At 56.3% G+C, this 17045-nt stretch overlaps 1 protein-coding gene across 1 annotated transcript in view; it reads right to left on the bottom strand.

Annotated features, from left to right (window-relative positions):
* The window catches only part of LOC119696985, a 45129-nt gene extending 28748 nt beyond the window's left edge, over positions 1-16381 (bottom strand). Inside the window, exons 1-10 of the mRNA XM_038126948.1 lie at positions 16267-16381; positions 11267-11784; positions 8550-8620; positions 6099-6244; positions 5907-6010; positions 5707-5831; positions 4513-4638; positions 4352-4427; positions 4149-4278; positions 1097-1283 (exon numbers count right to left, since the gene is read on the bottom strand). Coding sequence (XP_037982876.1) covers positions 1097-1283; positions 4149-4278; positions 4352-4427; positions 4513-4638; positions 5707-5831; positions 5907-6010; positions 6099-6244; positions 8550-8620; positions 11267-11510 — 1209 coding nt within the window. The 5' untranslated portion in view covers positions 11511-11784; positions 16267-16381. The remainder of the gene's footprint in view (positions 1-1096; positions 1284-4148; positions 4279-4351; positions 4428-4512; positions 4639-5706; positions 5832-5906; positions 6011-6098; positions 6245-8549; positions 8621-11266; positions 11785-16266) is intronic.
* Positions 16382-17045: the final 664 nt, after the last annotated feature.

The raw sequence follows: 17045 nt of genomic DNA, 5'->3' as shown, positions 1-17045 counted from the left end.
TGTCCTCACACCCAATGTCCCCAATGTCCCCAGCGTCACTCACCCCTGCTGTCCCCAATGTCCCCAGTCCCTCAATGTCCCCAGTGTCCTCAATGTCCTCAATGTCCCCGATGTCCCCAGTGTCTCCAATGTCCCCAGTGTCCCCAATGTCTCCAATGTCCCCAATCCCCCAATGTCCCCAATGTCCCCAGTGTCCCCAATGTCCCAAATCCCCCAATGTCCCCAATGTCCCCAATCCCCCAATGTCCCCAATGTCCCCAATCCCCCAGTGTCCCCAGTGTCCCAAATATCCCCAATATCTCAAATGTCCCCAATGTCCCAGTGTCCCCAGTGTCCCAAATGTCTCCAATGTCCCCAATGTCCCCCAAGGTCCTCAATGTCCCTGCTGTCCCAGTGTCCCCAGTGTCCCCAATGTCCCCAATGTCCCCAATCCCCCAATGTCCCAAGTGTCCCAGTGTCCCCAATGTCCCCAGTGTCCCCAATGTCCCCAATGTCCTCAATGTCCTCAATGTCCCCAATGTCCCCGGGTGTCCCTCACCGCTGATGTCCCCAATGTCTCCAATGTCCCCAATGCCCCAGTGTCCCAATGTCCCCAATCCCCTCAATGTCCCCAGTGTCCCCAATGTCCCCAATCCCCCAGTGTCCCCAGTGTCCCAGTGTCCCCAGTGTCCCCAGTGTCCCCAATGTCCCCGATGTCCCCAGTCCCCCAATGTCCCAAATGTCCCAGTGTCCCCAGTGTCCCCAGTGTCCCCAATGTCCCCAATCCCCCAATGTCCCCAATGCCCCAGTGTCCCCAATGTCCCCGGTGTCCCTCACCGCTGATGTCCCCAATGACTCCAATGTCCCCAACCCCCCAATGTCCTCAATGTCCCCAATGTCCCCAGTGTCCCCAGTCCCCCAGTGTCCCCAATGTCCCCAATGTCCCCGATGTCCCCAGTCCCCCAGTGTCCCCAGTGTCCCCAATGTCCCCAGTCCCCCAGTGTCTCCAATGTCCCCAGTGTCCCCGATGTCCCCAGTCCCCCAATGTCCCCAATGTCCCCAATGTCCCCGATGTCCCCAGTCCCCCAGTGTCCCCAATGTCCCCAGTGTCCCTCACCCCGGCCCCGCCGCGGTGGCTGGCTGGTGGCAGCGGTGGCCGCGTCTCGGTGGCGGTGGCGGTGGCGGCGGCGGCCCTGTCCTCGTCCTCGCTGTCCCCGAGGTGTCCCCAGACGATGGCCTCGCGCTGCAGCTCGCGGCGGTAGCGGCTGGAGCGCTCCGAGAGGCTGGCGCGGCGCACCACCTTCCTGCGGGGACGGCATTATTGGGGTTTAGGGGATTTGGGGGATTTGGGGGAATTGTGGGATTTGGGATTTAGGGGGTTTATGGGATTTGGGGGATTTAGGGGGTTTGGGGGAATTGTGGGATTTGGGGTTTATGGGATTTATGGGGTTTAGGGGGATTTGGGGTTTGTGGGATTTGGCATTTGTGGGGTTTAGGGGTTTTTGGGGTTTAGGGGATTTAGGGGATTATGGGGTTTTGGGGTATTTGGGGTTTTTGGGGTAGGGGATTTACGGGATTTAGGGGGTTTTGGGGGGTTTTGGGGTATTTGGGGTTTTTAGGGTTTAGGGGATTTAGGGGATTTGGGGGGTTTTGAGGTATTTGGCATTTGTGGGGTTTAGGGGATCTAGGGGATTTGGGGGGTTTTGGCGATTTGGGGGATTTGTGGGGTTTTGGGGTATATGGGATTTAGGGGTTTTGGGGTTTAGGGGATTTAGGGGATTTGGGGTTTATGGGATTTATGGGGTTTATGGGGTTTGGGGGGATTTGGGGTTTGTGGGATTTGGCATTTGTGGGGTTTAGGGGTTTTTGGGGTTTAGGGGATTTAGGGGATTTGGGGTTTATGGGATTTGGGGTTTGGGGTTTAGAGTTTATGGGGTTTATGGGGTTTAGGGGATTTAGGGGATTTGGGGTTTAGAGTTTATGGGGTTTATGGGGTTTTGGGGTTTAGGGGATTTAGGGGATTTAGGGGATTTTGGGGTTTATGGGATTTGGGGGGGTTTGGGGATTTGGGGGATTTGGGGTTTATGGGGGTTTGGGATATATGGGATTTGTGGGGTTTATGGGGTTTTGGGGGGTTTATGGATTTAGGGGATTTGGAGTTAATGGGAATTGGGGGAATTTGGGGTTTAGGGGATTTAGGGGATTTGGGGTTTATGGGGTTTAGGGGGTTTTGGGGTTTGTGGGGTTTATGGGAGTTATGGGATTTATGGGATTTGGGGGATTTGGGGTTTATGGGATTTAGGGGATTTATGGGATTTAGGGGATTTAGGGGATTTGGTGGATTTGGGATTTATGGGATTTATGGGATTTTGGGGGGTTTGGGGGTTTATGGGTTTAGGGGATTTATGGGATTTAGGTTATTTGGGGTTTATGGGATTTAGGGATTATGGGATTTGGGGTTTGTGGGATTTAGGGGATTTAGGGGATTTGGGGGGTTTTGAGGTATTTGGCATTTGTGGGGTTTAGGGGATTTAGGGGATTTGGGGGGTTTTGGCGATTTGGGGGATTTGTGGGGTTTTGGGGTATATGGGATTTAGGGGTTTTGGGGTTTAGGGGATTTAGGGGATTTGGGGTTTATGGGATTTAGGGGTTCATGGGGTTTAAGGGATTTAGGGGATTTGGGGTTTATGGGATTTATGGGGTTTAGGGGATTTGGGGGATTTAGGGGATTTGGGGTTTATGGCTTTAGGGGATTTGGGATTTGGGGGATTTGGGGTTTATGGGATTTATGGGATTTATGAGATTTGGGGGATTTGGGATTTATGGGGTTTATGGGGTTTATGGGGTTTATGGGGTTTATGGGGTTTTGGGGTTTATGGGGTTTATGGGATTTACGGGATTTAGGGGACTTGGTGGATTTGGGGTTTATGGGGTTTATGGGATTTAGGGGATTTGGGATTTATGGGATTTATGGGATTTATGGGGTTTATGGGGTTATCGGGTTTGTGGGGGATTTATGGGGTTTATGGGATTTAGGGGTTATGGGGATTTATGGGATTTAGGGGATTTGGGGTTTATGGGATTTAGGGGATTTAGGGGTTTATGGGATTTGGGGGGGTTTGGGGATTTGGGGGATTTGGGGTTTATGGGGGTTTGGGATATATGGGATTTGTGGGGTTTATGGGGTTTTGGAGGGTTTATGGATTTAGGGGATTTGGAGTTAATGGGACACTTGTCACCCTCATCCCTCCAGTGTCACCATGGCCATGGGGACCCTCACCAAGTGACCCCAGTGCCACTCCAATGCCACCCAGTGACCCTCAGTGTCACCCTGATCGCTCCAGTGTCACCATGGCCATGGGGACCCTCACCCAGTGACCCCAATGCCACCAGGGCCAAGTGTCACCCCTCCATGGGAACCCTCTCCCAGTGACCCCCAGTGCCACCCTGATGCTCCCAGTGCCACCTTGACCCTCTCAGTGTCACCCTGACCCACCCAGTGTCCCCCTGATCCCCTCCCAGTGACCCCCAACGTCACCCTGACCCTCCCAGCGGCCCCCAGTGCCACCCCAATCCCCTCCCAGCGCCACCCACTGCGGTGTCCCCAGCGCTGTCCCCAAGGCGGGGAGGTGACAGCGCCACCCAGTGCCACTCCAATGCCACCCAGTGACCTCCAGTGTCACCCTGACCCTCCCGGTGTCACCCTGACCCTCCCAGTGATCCCAGTGCCACTCCAATGCCACCCAGTGACCCTAGTGTCACCCTCATCCCCTCCCAGTGACCCCCAGTGTCACTCCAATGCCACCCAGTGACCTCCAGTGTCACCCAAGTCCCTCCAGTGTCACCATGGCCATGGGGACCCTCACCCAGTGACCCCCAGTGTCACCAGGGCCAAGTGTCACCCCCCTATGGGGACCGCCACCCCAATCCCTCTCAGTGACCCCAGTGTCACCCTGATCCCTCCAGTGTCACCAGGGCCATGGGGACCCTCACCTCAGTGTCACCCAGTGACCTCAGTGCCACCTTGACCCTCTCAGTGTCACCCTGACCCACCCAGTGTCCCCCTGATCCCCTCCCAGTGACCCCCCAGTGCCACCCCAATCCCCTCCCAGCGCCACCCCTGCGGTGTCCCCAGCGCTGTCCCCAAGGCGGGGAGGTGACATCCTCACCCGCGGCTGCCGGCGCTGGACGTTCTCCTCTGGAGCAGGGATTTGTGCTTCTCCTGGGATTTCAGCACCGCCGCCCGCTTGTGCTTCAGCTCCAGCAGCTTGGCCCTCACCTCCTCGTCCCCGCACACATCTGGGACGACACCTTTGTCACCAAATGCCACCGAACCGCCACCGAAATGCCACCGAAACGCCACCAAACCCACCCAGGGGCGTCTCGTCCAGCAGCGATTTGGCGCCGAGGTCGGCGCCGTGAGCCACCAGCAGCTCCACCAGCTGCACCTGCCGGGGACAAAAACGGTGGGAAAAACGGGAAAACCGGGAAAATCCGGGATCGGGGACGTCCCCAAGGGCGCCGGGGACACACCTGTCCCCAGCAGGCGGCGGCGTGCAGGGGCTGCCAGCCGTCGGCGTCGCGGGCGTCGGCGCGGGCGCGGTGCTCCAGCAGCAGCTCGGCCGCCTCCAGGTAGCCGTTGGCGGCCGCCACGTGCAGCTGGCAGGGGACAGGGTTGGGGACAACGGCGGTGGCACCTCGGAGGTGGCGGGGGAACGGGAGGGTTCAGGGCGAAAGGGGAGTGGGGATGGCTGGCGGAAGCTTGACGGGTTTTGGTGTCACCAGGGGGGTGGGGACCGTCACCCAGTGATGCCCAGTGTCACCGTGAGCCTCCCAGTGTCACCCTGAACCCCCCCAGTGTCACCCTGACCCTCCCAGTGCCACCTTGACCCTCCCAGTGCCACCGCAATCCCCTCCCAGTGACCCCAGTGTCACCCTGACCCTCCCAGTGTCACCCTGAACCCCCCCAGTGTCACCCTGACCCTCCCAGTGTCACCCTCATCACCTCCCAGTGACCCTAATGTCACCATGACCCTCCCAGTGTCACCCTCATCACCTCCCAGTGACCTCAGTGTCACCCAGTAACTCCCAGTGTCACCCTCATCACCTCCCAGTGACCTCAGTGTCACCCAGTAACTCCAGTGCCACCCTGACCCTCCCAGTGTCACCCTCATCACCTCCCAATGACCTCAGTGTCACCCAGTAACTCCCAGTGTCACCCTCATCCCCTCCCAGTGACCTCAGTGTCACCCAGTAACTCCAGTGCCACCCTGACCCTCCCAGTGTCACCCTCATCCCCTCACAGTGACCTCAGTGTCACCCTGACCCTCCCAGTGACCCCAGTGTCACCCAGTAACTCCCAGTGCCACCCTGACCCTCCCAGTGACACTAGGGCCATGGGGACCCTCCCCCAGTCACCCCCACTGTCACCCTCACCCTCCCAGTGTCACCCTCATCCCCTCACAGTGACCCCAGTGTCACCTTCACCCTCCCAGTGTCACCCTCATCCCCTCACAGTGACCCCAGTGTCACCTTCACCCTCCCAGTGTCACCCTCATCCCCTCCCGGTGACCTCAGTGTTACTCTGACCCTCCCAGTGACCCTCCCAGTGTCCCCAGTGTCACCCAGTAACTCCCAGTGTCACCCTGACCCTCCCAGTGCCACCCTCACCCAATGACCCCCTCGCCGTCCCCTCCCTGTCCCCACCCCGGCGCCACCTCCACCCACCAGGGTGGCCCCGTGTCCCCGGGGCCCGTCCAGCGGGGCTCCGTCGCGGATCATCTCCCGGATTTCCCGCAGCATGGCGCGCTCCGTGGCCGCCCGCGCCTCCTCGATGCGCTCCTGGGTGATCCCTGACGGGGGTGACGAGGTGACGAGGTGACAAGGTGACACGGTGACACCCGCCCCGGCCGGCGCCGCGCCCTCACCTTGCTGCGCCATGGCGCTCTCCAGGCAGTCCAGGGTGGCCTCGTCCTCGCAGAGGTCGTACGGCATGTTCCCGTCGGAATTCACCGCCAGCAGCTCCGCGCCGCTGCCGGGGACAATCCCGGGGTCACCTCCGGCCCGGCGTGTCCCCGAGGGTGTCCCCAGGGGTGTCCCCAGGGGTGTCCCCACGGTACCGCTGGATCAGCAGCTGCGCCAGGCCCAGGTGGCCGCAGGTGGCGGCGGCGTGGAGCGGCGTCCAGAGCTCGGCGTCGCGCGCGTTGACGTCGGCGCCGGCGTCCAGGAGCAGCCGGACCAGCGGGAGCGAGTCGTCGATGCAGCTCTGGGAACGGCGGGATTGGGAATGGGAATGATGGGAACGGGATCGGGATTTCATGGTCCAGGAGCAGCCGGACCAGCGGGAGCGAGTCGTCGATGCAGCTCTGGGAACGGCGGGATTGGGAATGGGAATGATGGGAACGGGATCGGGATTTCATGGTCCAGGAGCAGCCGGACCAGCGGGAGCGAGTCGTCGATGCAGCTCTGGGAACGGCGGGATTGGGAATGGGAATGATGGGAACGGGATCGGGATTTCACGGTCCAGGAGCAGCCGGACCAGTGGGAGCGAGTCGTCGATGCAGCTCTGGGAACGGCGGGAGCGGGAACAGTGGGAATGGTGGGAAAAATGGTATTGGGAATGGTGGGATTTGGATTGGGAATGGTGGGACTGGGAATGATGGGATTGGGAATGATGGGATTGGGATTTCATGGTCCAGGAGCAGCCGGACCAGCGGGACGGAGTCGTCGATGCAGCTCTGGGAATGGCGGGAGCGGAAACGGTGGGAATGGTGGGAATGGGATTGGGAATCGGATTGGGAATGGTGGGATTGGGAATGATGGGAATGATGGGATTGGGAATGATGGGATTGGGATTTCACGGTCCAGGAGCAGCCGGACCAGCAGGACAGAGTCGTCAATGCAGCTCTGGGAATGGTGGGATTTGGAACGGTGGGAATGATGGGATTGGGAATGGGAATGATGGGAATGATGGGATTGGGAATCGGAATGATGGGATTAGGAATAATGGGGATGATGGGAACGGGATTGGGATTTCACGGTCCAGGAGCAGCCGGACCAGCGGGACGGAGTCGTCGATGCAGCTCTGGGAATGGGGGATCGGGAATGGTGGGAATGGTGGGATCAGGAATGGTGGGAATGGTGGGAATGGGAATCGGGATGATGGGATTGGGAATGGGAATGATGGGAATGATGGGATTGGGATTTCATGGTCCAGGAGCAGCCGGACCAGCAGGAGCGAGTCGTCGATGCAGCTCTGGGAATGGCGGGAGCGGGAACGGTGGGAATGGGGGGAAAAAATGGGATTGGGAATGGTGGGAATGGTGGGATTGGGAATGGTGGGAATGGTGGGATTGGGAATGATGGGAATGATGGGATTGGGATTTCATGGTCCAGGAGCAGCCGGACCAGCGGGACGGAGTCGTCGCTGCAGCTCTGGGAATGGGGGAGCAGGAATGATGGGAATGATGGGATTGGGAATGGGATCAGGGTGGGATTCACGGTGTTGGGATGTTGGAGGTTAATGGGATGGGAAGGATGTGGGAAACAGGACACTGGGATTTGGGATCAGCGGGAGGAGAGGGGAAGGGAAGGAGCTGGAGCTGGGACGGAAAAGATTTGGCGTCACCGGGATAAGGAAGGATTTGGGATCACCGGAAACGGGACACGGGAAAAACACGGATTTGGGAAATCAGGGTTCAGGATCAGCAATTAGTGGGATGGGAAGGGCCTGGATTTGGGATCACCGGGATCTGGGATCACCAATTAACGGGATGGGAACGGCCTGGATTTGGGATCACTGGGATTTGGGATGGGAAAGACCTGGATTTGGGATCACTGGGTTTTGGGATCAGCAGTTAATGGGATGAGAAGGAACTGGATTTGGGATCACTGGGATCTGGATCACCAGTTAATGGGATTGGAAGGACTGGGATTTGGGATCTCCGGGATCTGGGATCAATGGAAGGAGCTGGGATGGAAAGCACCTGGATCTGGGATCACCAGGATTTGGGATCAGCAGTTAATGGGATGGGAAGGACCGGGATTTGGGATCACCGGGATCTGGGATCGCCAATTAACGGGATGAGAAGGGCCTGGATTCAGGATCACCAGTTAATGGGATGGAAGACACCTGGATTTGGGATCACCGGGATTTGGGATCACTGGGATCTGGGATGGGAAGGACGAGGATTTGGGATCTCTGGGATCTGGGATCAATGGATGGAGCTGGGATGGAAAACACCTTTGGGATTTGGGATTGCTGGGATTTGGGATCAGCAGTTAATGGGATGGGAAGGACCGGGATTTGGGATCACAAACTATCGGGATGGAAAGGACCGGGATTTGGGATCACCGGGATTTGGGATCAGCAGTTAATGGGATGGGAAGGAGCGGGATTTGGGATCTCTGGGATCTGGGATGAATGGATGGAGCTGGGATGGAAAAGCCCCAAATCCGGGATATCAAAATCAGTTCACGGGATAGAAAGGACCCGGATCCTTCGGGATCCCGGGAAGGACCCGGCCCCGGAGCTCCGGGAATCCTGGGAATCCTGGGAATTCTGGGAATACCTGGTGCAGCGCCGTCAGCCCGTCCTCGTTGCACAGGTCGGGGCTGATCCCGCTCTCCAGGAACTGCCGGACTGCGGAGGAACGGGAACGGGACGGGAATTCCGGGGACTGCCGGCGCCGCCGGGAATCCCAACGGAACCACCGGGAATGCCGGTGGAACCGTGGAGGGTCCCAAGGGCAATTCCAAGGGTCCCAAGGAATCCAATGGAACAACCAAGGATCCCAACGGAACCTCCAAGGATTCCAAAGGCAATTCCAAGGATCCCAATGGCAATTCCAGGATCCCAATGACTTTTCCGAGGATCCCAACGGCAATGCCAAGGATCCCAAGGATTCTCCCAAGGAATCCAATGGAACCACCAAGGATCCCAATGGAACCACCAAGCATCCCAAAGGCATTCCCAAGGATCCCAACGGAACCATGGCCATCCCAACGGCGCTTCCAAGGATTCCAAAGGCAATTCCAAGGAATCCCAATGGAACCACCAAATGTCCCGGCGACATTCCCAAGGATCCCGACGGAAATATGGCCATCCCAACCACTGTTCCAAGGATTCCAAAGGCAATTCCAAGGATTCCAGTGGAACCACCAAGAACCCCAATGGTGCTTCCAAGGATTCCAATGGAACCTCCAAGCATCCCAAAGACATTCCCAAGGATCCCAATGGAACCATGGCCATCCCAACGGCGCTTCCAAGGATTCCAAATGCAATTCCAAGGATTCCAGTGGAAACACCAAGAATCCCAGTGGTGCTTCCAAGGATTCCAACGGCTTTTCCAAGGATCCCAGTGACACCACGACCATCCCAACAACTCTTCCAAGGAATCCAACGGCAACTCCAAGGATTCCAAAGGAACCATGGCCATCCCAACGACTCTTCGAAGGATTCCAAAGGCAATTCCAAGAATTCCAACAACAATTCCAAGGGTTCCAGTGGAACCACCAAGAATCCCAATGGTGCTTCCAAGAATTCCAATGGCAAGTCCAAAATCTCCAATGGCAATTCCAAGGATTCCAAGGACTCTTCCAAGGGTTCCAATGGAATAACCAAGGATCCCAATGGAACCTCCAAGCATCCCAAAGACATCCCCAAGGATCCCAATGGAACCATGGCCATCCCAACGGCGCTTCCAAGGATCCCAAAGGCAATTCCAAGGATTCCAGTGGAAACACCAAGAATCCCAGGGGTGCTTCCAAGGATTCCAACGGCTTTTCCAAGGACCCCAAAGGAACCACGACCATCCCAACCACACTTCCATGGATTCCAATGATAATTCCAAGGATTCCAAAGGAACCATGACCGTCCCAACCACTCTTCCAAGGATTCCAAAGGCAATTCCAAGGATTCCAGTGGAACCACCAAGAATCCCAGTGGTGCTTCCAAGGAATCCAACAGAAATTCCAAGGATCCCAAAGGAAGCATGGCCATCCCAACGGCACTTCCAAGGATCCCAATGGAACCTCCAAGCATCCCAGACATTCCCAAGGATCCCAATGGCACCATGACCATCCCAATGGCGCTTCCAAGGCTCCCAAAGGCAATTCCAAGAATTCCAATGGCTCTTTCAAGGATTCCAGAGGAACAACCAAGGATCCCAATGGAACCTCCAAGCATCCCAAAGACATTCCCAAGGATCCCAATGGAACCATGACCATCCCAACGGCGCTTCCAAGGATCCCAATGGCAATCCCAAGGATCCCAACGACACCACGACCATCCCAACCACTCTTCCAAGAATCCCAAAGGACATTCCAAAGATCCCTATGGCAATTCCAAGGATCCCAAAGGAACCATGGCCATCCCAATGACTCTTCCAAGGACTCCAAAGGCAATTCCAAGGATTCCAACAGCAATTCCAAGGGTTCCAGTGGAACCACCAAGAATCCCAATGGTGCTTCCAAGAATTCCAATGGCAAGTCCAAAATCTCCAATGGCAATTCCAAGGATCCTAAGGAACCACCAAGGATCCCAATGGAACCTCCAAGCATCCCAAAGACATTCCCAAGGATCCCAATGACTCCATGGCCATCCCAATGGTGCTTCCAAGGATTCCGAAGGCAATTCCAAGGATTCCAGTGGAAACACCAAGAATCCCAGTGGTGCTTCCAAGGAATCCAACAGAAATTCCAAGGATCCCAAAGGAAGCATGGCCACCCCAACGGCGCTTCCAAGGATCCTAAGGAACCACCAAGGATCCCAATGGAACCTCCAAGCATCCCAAAGACATTCCCAAGGATCCCAATGACTCCATGGCCATCCCAATGACTCTTCCAAGGATTCCGAAGGCAATTCCAAGGATTCCAGTGGAAACACCAAGAATCCCAATGGTGCTTCCAAGGGCTCCAATGACAATTCCAAGGATTCCAAAGCCAATTCCAAGGATCCCAAGGGCTCTTCCAAGGAATCCAATGGAACCACCAAGAATCCCAATGGAACCTCCAAGCATTCCAAAGACATCCCCAAGGATCTCAATGACACCAGGACCACCCCAACGGCGATTCCAAGGATCCCAAAGGCAATCCCAAGGATCCCAATGGCAATCTCAAGGATCCCAACGACACCACGACCATCCCAACCGCTCTTCCAAGAATCCCACCGGATCCCCGCCAACCCGAACATCCCACCTCCATTCCCGCCCCTCCAGCACCGCCCCAAGCCCGCAATTCCCCCCCGTTCCCGCCAAAAAAAACCCCGGGAATTCCGACATCCACCCACCTTCCTCGGCGTCGTGCCGGCCGGCCGCTTCCAGGAGCCGGACGCTGGCCGGGAACGTCACCCTCTTCCTCCTCCTCCTCTTCCTCTCTGCCGCCGCCTTCGGGATTCCCGGGATTTCCTTCTCGGCCTGGGCCCATTTCTTCAGCTGCTGGGCGCGGCGCTTCTGGGCGTGCCGGAGCCGCTCCGGAGTGCTGAGCCGGGACACCGCCGGCATCTCGGCCAGCAGCTCCTGGTGCTCCGCCATGCTCCGGAACGGCCGGGGAAAACCTCGGGAATGAGGGATGGGAGCTGCAGCATCACCCCCGCCGCGCCGGGCGGGGCTCTATCCCTCCGTCCTCGAGGTTTTCCCGGGATCCGGAGAGGAGCGGAGCTTCGGAAGCATCTCCTTGGGGTTTCCTCGCCAGGCGGAGCCGAAAATCCCCGGAATTCCCGGCTGGCGGTGGAGTTATCCGGGTTTTTTCAGGTTTTGGGGCATCCGGAGGCGCCGAAAAGGTCGGGGAGGCGCCGCGGGATGAATCCTGAGGGGAAAAAGCCAGGAGGGTGAAATCCCGGCCCGCGTCGTTAATTCCCGACCCGCGTCGTTAATTCCCGGCCCGCGTCGTTAATTCCCGGCCCGCGTCGTTAAACCCAACCCAGATCCGGTTCTCCCGGTTTTCCTAAGCTGGGATTGACCTCGAATCCGACCAGAATTCCCAGAGAAATTTGGAATTTTTGGGGTTTTTTTTGGTTTTCCTAAGCTCAGAATCCAACCAGAATTCCCAAAAAAAAAATTGGGAATTTTGTGGGTTTTTTTTGGTTTCTCCTAATCCAGGATTGACCTCGAATCCAACCAGAATTCCCAACAAAAAATCGGAATTTTTTGGGTTTTAGTTTGGTTTTCCTAAGCCCAGATGCAACCAGAATTCCCAAAAAATTAGGAATTTTTTGGGTTTTTTTGGTTTTTGTAATCCAGGATTGGCCTCGAATCCAACCAGAATTCCTGAAAAAAATTGGAATTTTTTTGGGTTTGGTTTGAGTTTTTCTAATCCAGGATTGGCCTCGAATCCGACCAGAATTCCCAAAAAAAAAAATGGAATTTTCTGGGTTTTAGTTTGGTTTTCCTAAGCCCGGATCCAACCAGAATTCCCAAAAAAAATTTGGAATGTTTTGGGATTGGTTTCAATTTTCTAATCCAGGATTGGCCTCGAATCCAACCGGAATTCCCAAAAAAATTGGAATTTTTTTTGGGGTTATTTTGGGTTTTTCTAATCCAGGATTGACCTCGAATCCAACCAGAATTCCCAAAAAAAAAATTGGAATTTTTGGGTTATTTTGGTTTTCCTAATCCCAGAACCAACCAGAATTCCCAAAAAAAAATTGGAATTCTTTTGGTTTTAGTTTGGGTTTTCCTAATCCAGGATTGACCTCGAATCCAACCAGAATTCCCCAAAAAAAATTGGAATTTTTTTGGTTTGGTTTTGATTTTCTAATCCAGGATTGACCTTGAATCCGACCAGAATTCCCAACAAAAAAATTGGATTTTTTTCCATTTTTTTGGTTTTCCTAATCCTGGAACCAACCAGAATTCCCCAAAAAAATTGGAATTATTTTAGTTTTGGTTTCGATTTTTTAATCCAGGATTGGCCTCGAATCCAACCAGAATTCCTAAAAAAAAATTGGAATTTTTTTCCATTTTTTTGGTTTTCCTAAGCCTGGAACCAACCAGAATTCCCAAAAAAATTTGGAATTTTTTTGGTTTTTGATTTGATTTTTCTAATCCAGGATTGGCCTCGAATCCAACCAGAATTCCCAAAAAAAACCTGGATTTTTTTTGGGTTTATTTTGGGTTTTTCTAATCCAGGATTGACCTCGAATCCAACCAGAATTCCCAAAAAAAAAATTGGAATTTTTGGGTTATTTTGGTTTTCCTAATCCCAGAACCAACCAGAATTCCCAAAAAAAAATTGGAATTTTTTGGGGTTTTTTTGGTTTTTCCTAATCCAGGATTGGCCTCGAATCCAACCAGAATTCCCCCCAAAAAATTGGATTTTTTTGGTTTGGTTTTGATTTTCTAATCCAGGATTGGCCTCGAATCCAACCAGAATTCCTGAAAAAAAATTGGAATTTTTTTGGTTTGGTTTTGATTTTCTAATCCAGGATTGACCTTGAATCCGACCAGAATTCCCAACAAAAAAATTGGATTTTTTTCCATTTTTTTGGTTTTCCTAAGCCTGGAACCAACCAGAATTCCCCAAAAAAATTGGAATTATTTTAGTTTTGGTTTCGATTTTCTAATCCAGGATTGGCCTCGAATCCAACCAGAATTCCCCAAAAAAATTGGAATTTTTTTGGGTTTGTTTTGGGTTTTCCTAATCCAGGATTGGCCTCGAATCCAACCAGAATTCCCAAAAAAAATTGGAATTTTTTTGGTTTTTTTTTTGTTTTTTTCTAATCCAGGATTGACCCAAAATCCCACAAAAAGGCCCCAAAATTCCTTGAGGGGACCTCGATGTCCCCAAGGCCACCCCCGATGTCCCCAAGGTGCCCCCAAGGGGACCCCAGTGTCCCCAAGGTCCTGAACTTGTCCCCAAGACCCCCCTGAGGGGACCCCGATGTCCCCAAGGCCACCCCAATGTCCCCAAGGTCCCCTCAAGCCCCTCAACTTGTCCCCAGGGCCACCCTCGATGTCCCCAAGGTCCTCCCAAGGGGACCCCAGTGTCCCCAAGGTCCCCTAAGGTCCCTGAACTTGTCCCCAAGGCCACCCTCGATGTCCCCAAGGTCCCCCCAAGCGGAATCCAGTGTCCCCAAGGTCCCCTCAAGTCCGTGAACTTGTCCCCAAGGTTCCCCCCAGTGTCCCCAAGGTCCTGAACTTGTCCCCAAGGCCCCTCCCGAGGCCACCCCCGATGTCCCCAAGGTCCCCCCATGTCACTGAACTTGTCCCCAAGACCCCCCTGAAGGGGCCCCGATGTCCCCAAGGCCACCCCAAGAGGACCCCAGTGTCCCCAAGGTCCTGAACCTGTCCCCAAGACCCCTCTGAGGGGATCCCGGTGTCCCCAAGGTCCCTCCAGGGGACACCAGTGTCCCCAAGACCCCCCTGAGGGGACCCTGGTGTCCCCAAGGCCACCCTGATGTCCCCAAGGTCCCCTCAAGTCCCTGAACTTGTCCCCAAGGGGACCCCGGTGTCCTCAAAGTCCCCCTAAGGTCCCTGAACTTGTCCCCAAACTCGCCCTGAGGGGACCCAGATGTCCCCAAGGCCACCCCAATGTCCCCAAGGTCCCCCCAAGTCCCTGAACTTGTCCCCAAGGGGACCCCAGTGTCCCCAAGGTGCCCCCAAGGTCCCCCCAGTGTCCCCAAGGTCCTGAACCTGTCCCCAAGACCCCCCTGAGGGGACCTTGATGTCCCCAAGGCCACCCCCAGTGTCCCCAAGGTCCCCCCAAGCCCCTCAACTTGTCCCCAGGGCCACCCTCGATGTCCCCAAGAGGACTCCAGTGTCCCCAAGGCCCTGAACTTGTCCCCAAGGCCCCTCCCAAGGCCACCCCCAATGTCCCCAGGGTCCCCCCAAGGGGTCCCCCATGTCCCCATGGTCCCCTAAGGTCCCTGAACTTGTCCCCAAGGTCACCCTGAGGGGACCCCGATGTCCCCAAGGCCACCCCCGATGTCCCCAAGGCCACCCCAAGAGGACCCCAGTGTCCCCAAGGTCCTGAACCTGTCCCCAAGACCCCTCTGAGGGGACCCTCATGTCCCCAAGGTCCCTCCAAGGGGACACCAGTGTCCCCAAGACCCCCCTGAGGGGACCCTGGTGTCCCCAAGGCCACCCCAATGTCCCCAAGGTTCCCTCAAGTCCCTCAACTTGTCCCCAAGGGGACCCCGGTGTCCTCAAAGTCCCCCTAAGGTCCCTGAACTTGTCCCCAAACTCGCCCTGAGGGGACCCCGATGTCCCCAAGGCCACCCCAATGTCCCCAAGGTCCCCTAAGGTCCCTGAACTTGTCCCCAGGACTCCCCTGAGGGGACCCCGATGTCCTCAAGGCCACCCCCAATGTCCCCAAGGTCCCCCCAAGTCCCTGTACTTGTCCCCAAGGTCCCCCCAATGTCCCCAATGTCCTGAACTTGTCCTCAAGACCCCTCCAAGGCCACCCTCGATGTCCCCAAGGCCCTCCCAAGGGGACCCCAGTGTCCCCAAGGTCCTGAACTTGTCCCCAAGACCCCCCCGAGGGGACCCTCATGTCCCCAAGGCCACCCCCGATGTCCCCAAGGCCCTCCCAAGGGGGAGTGTCCCCAAGGTCCTGAACTTGTCCCCAGGACCCCCATGAAGGGACCCCGATGTCCCCAAGGCCACCCCAATGTCCCCAAGACCCCCTTGAGGAGACCCTGGTGTCCCCAAGGTCCCCTCAAGCCCCTCAACTTGTCCCCAAGGCCACCCTCGATGTCCCCAAGGTCACCCCAAGAGGACCCCAGTGTCCCCAAGGTCGTGAACGTCCCCAAGACCCCCCTGAGAGGATCTCAATGTCCCCAAGGCCACCCTGATGTCCCCAAGGTCCCTCCATGTCCCTGAACTTGTCCCCAAGACCCCCCTGAGAGGATCCCGATATCCCCAAGGCCACCCTCGATGTCCCAAGGTCCCTCTCAAAGGGATCCCAGTGTCCCCAAGGTCCTGAACCTGTCCCCAAGACCCCCCTGAGGGGACCTCGATGTCCCCAAGGCCACCCCCGATGTCCCCAAGGTGCCCCCAAGTCCCTGAGCTTCTCCCCAACCCCTGTCCCCAAACCCGGAACCTCTCCCCACCCCTATCCCCAAACCCCCCATATCCCCAAGACCCCCCTCATCGCCCCCAACCCCCCCTCAGATGTCCCCAAACCCCCTCAGATGTCCCCAAACCCCCTCCGTTGTCCCCAAAGCCCCCAGAGTCCCCTCAGGCCTCCCCTCACGCCGCCGCCATTTTGCCCGGGCCCTTCCCCCTCCCCCGCCTCCCGCGCTTCCCCCTCGCCCCCAGCTCCCCCCGCGCTGTCCCCGCTGCCCGTTACCGGCCTCTGTCGCCCCGCTGTCCCCTGGCTGTCGCCTCGCTGTCCCCTCGCTGTCGCCGCCGCGCCCTCGGGCCGCGCCCGCCGCCGCTCCAGGCGGGGCCGTCGCCATGGCGACCGCGCCACTTCCGGTGACGCCGGAAGTGAGTGCCGCAAACCCGGAAGTGGGTGCCGGCTCGACCCGGAAGTGCCGCGCCACACTCAAGATGGCGGGCGCGGCGAAGAGCGGCGCCCTCTGGTGGGCGGCGGGGGAATGACAACGGGAATTTTGGGTTTTTTTGGGGGGATTTTGGGGTCTCCAAGTTTGGGATTCCCACCCCAGGGATTTGGGGTGTCCCCTCCGGGGTGGTTGTGTGCTCCCCCAAGACATTTCGGGGTTGCGGAAAGGGGGAAATTACTTTAGGGTCTGATTGCCAATTCCCAATCCCAAATCCCTGCAGCGCCCCAAAAATGGGAACCCCCAAATCCCAATCCCTGAAATCCCCAAAATCCCAATCCCTGAACTCCCCAAAATCCCAATCCCTGAAAGCCCCAAAATCCCAATCCCTGAACTCCCCAAAATCCCAATCCCTGAAAGCCCCAAAATCCCAATCCCTGAACTCCCCAAAATCCCAATCCCTGAAAGCCCCAAAATCCCAATCCCTGAACTCCCCAAAATCCCAATCCCTGAACTCCCCAAAATCCCAATCCCTGAACTCCCCATTGCCCCAGCTCCAAATCCCTCAACCTCCCAAAATCCCTGAATTCCCCCAAATCCCAAACCCCAAATTCCAACCCCAAAT

The sequence above is a fragment of the Motacilla alba genome, chromosome 2, assembly GCF_015832195.1.
Source record: "Motacilla alba alba isolate MOTALB_02 chromosome 2, Motacilla_alba_V1.0_pri, whole genome shotgun sequence".
Classification (NCBI taxonomy): Eukaryota; Metazoa; Chordata; class Aves; order Passeriformes; family Motacillidae; genus Motacilla; species Motacilla alba.
The sequence above is the reverse complement of the archived record's forward strand: the minus strand, read 5'-3'. Positions and strand labels throughout refer to the sequence as shown.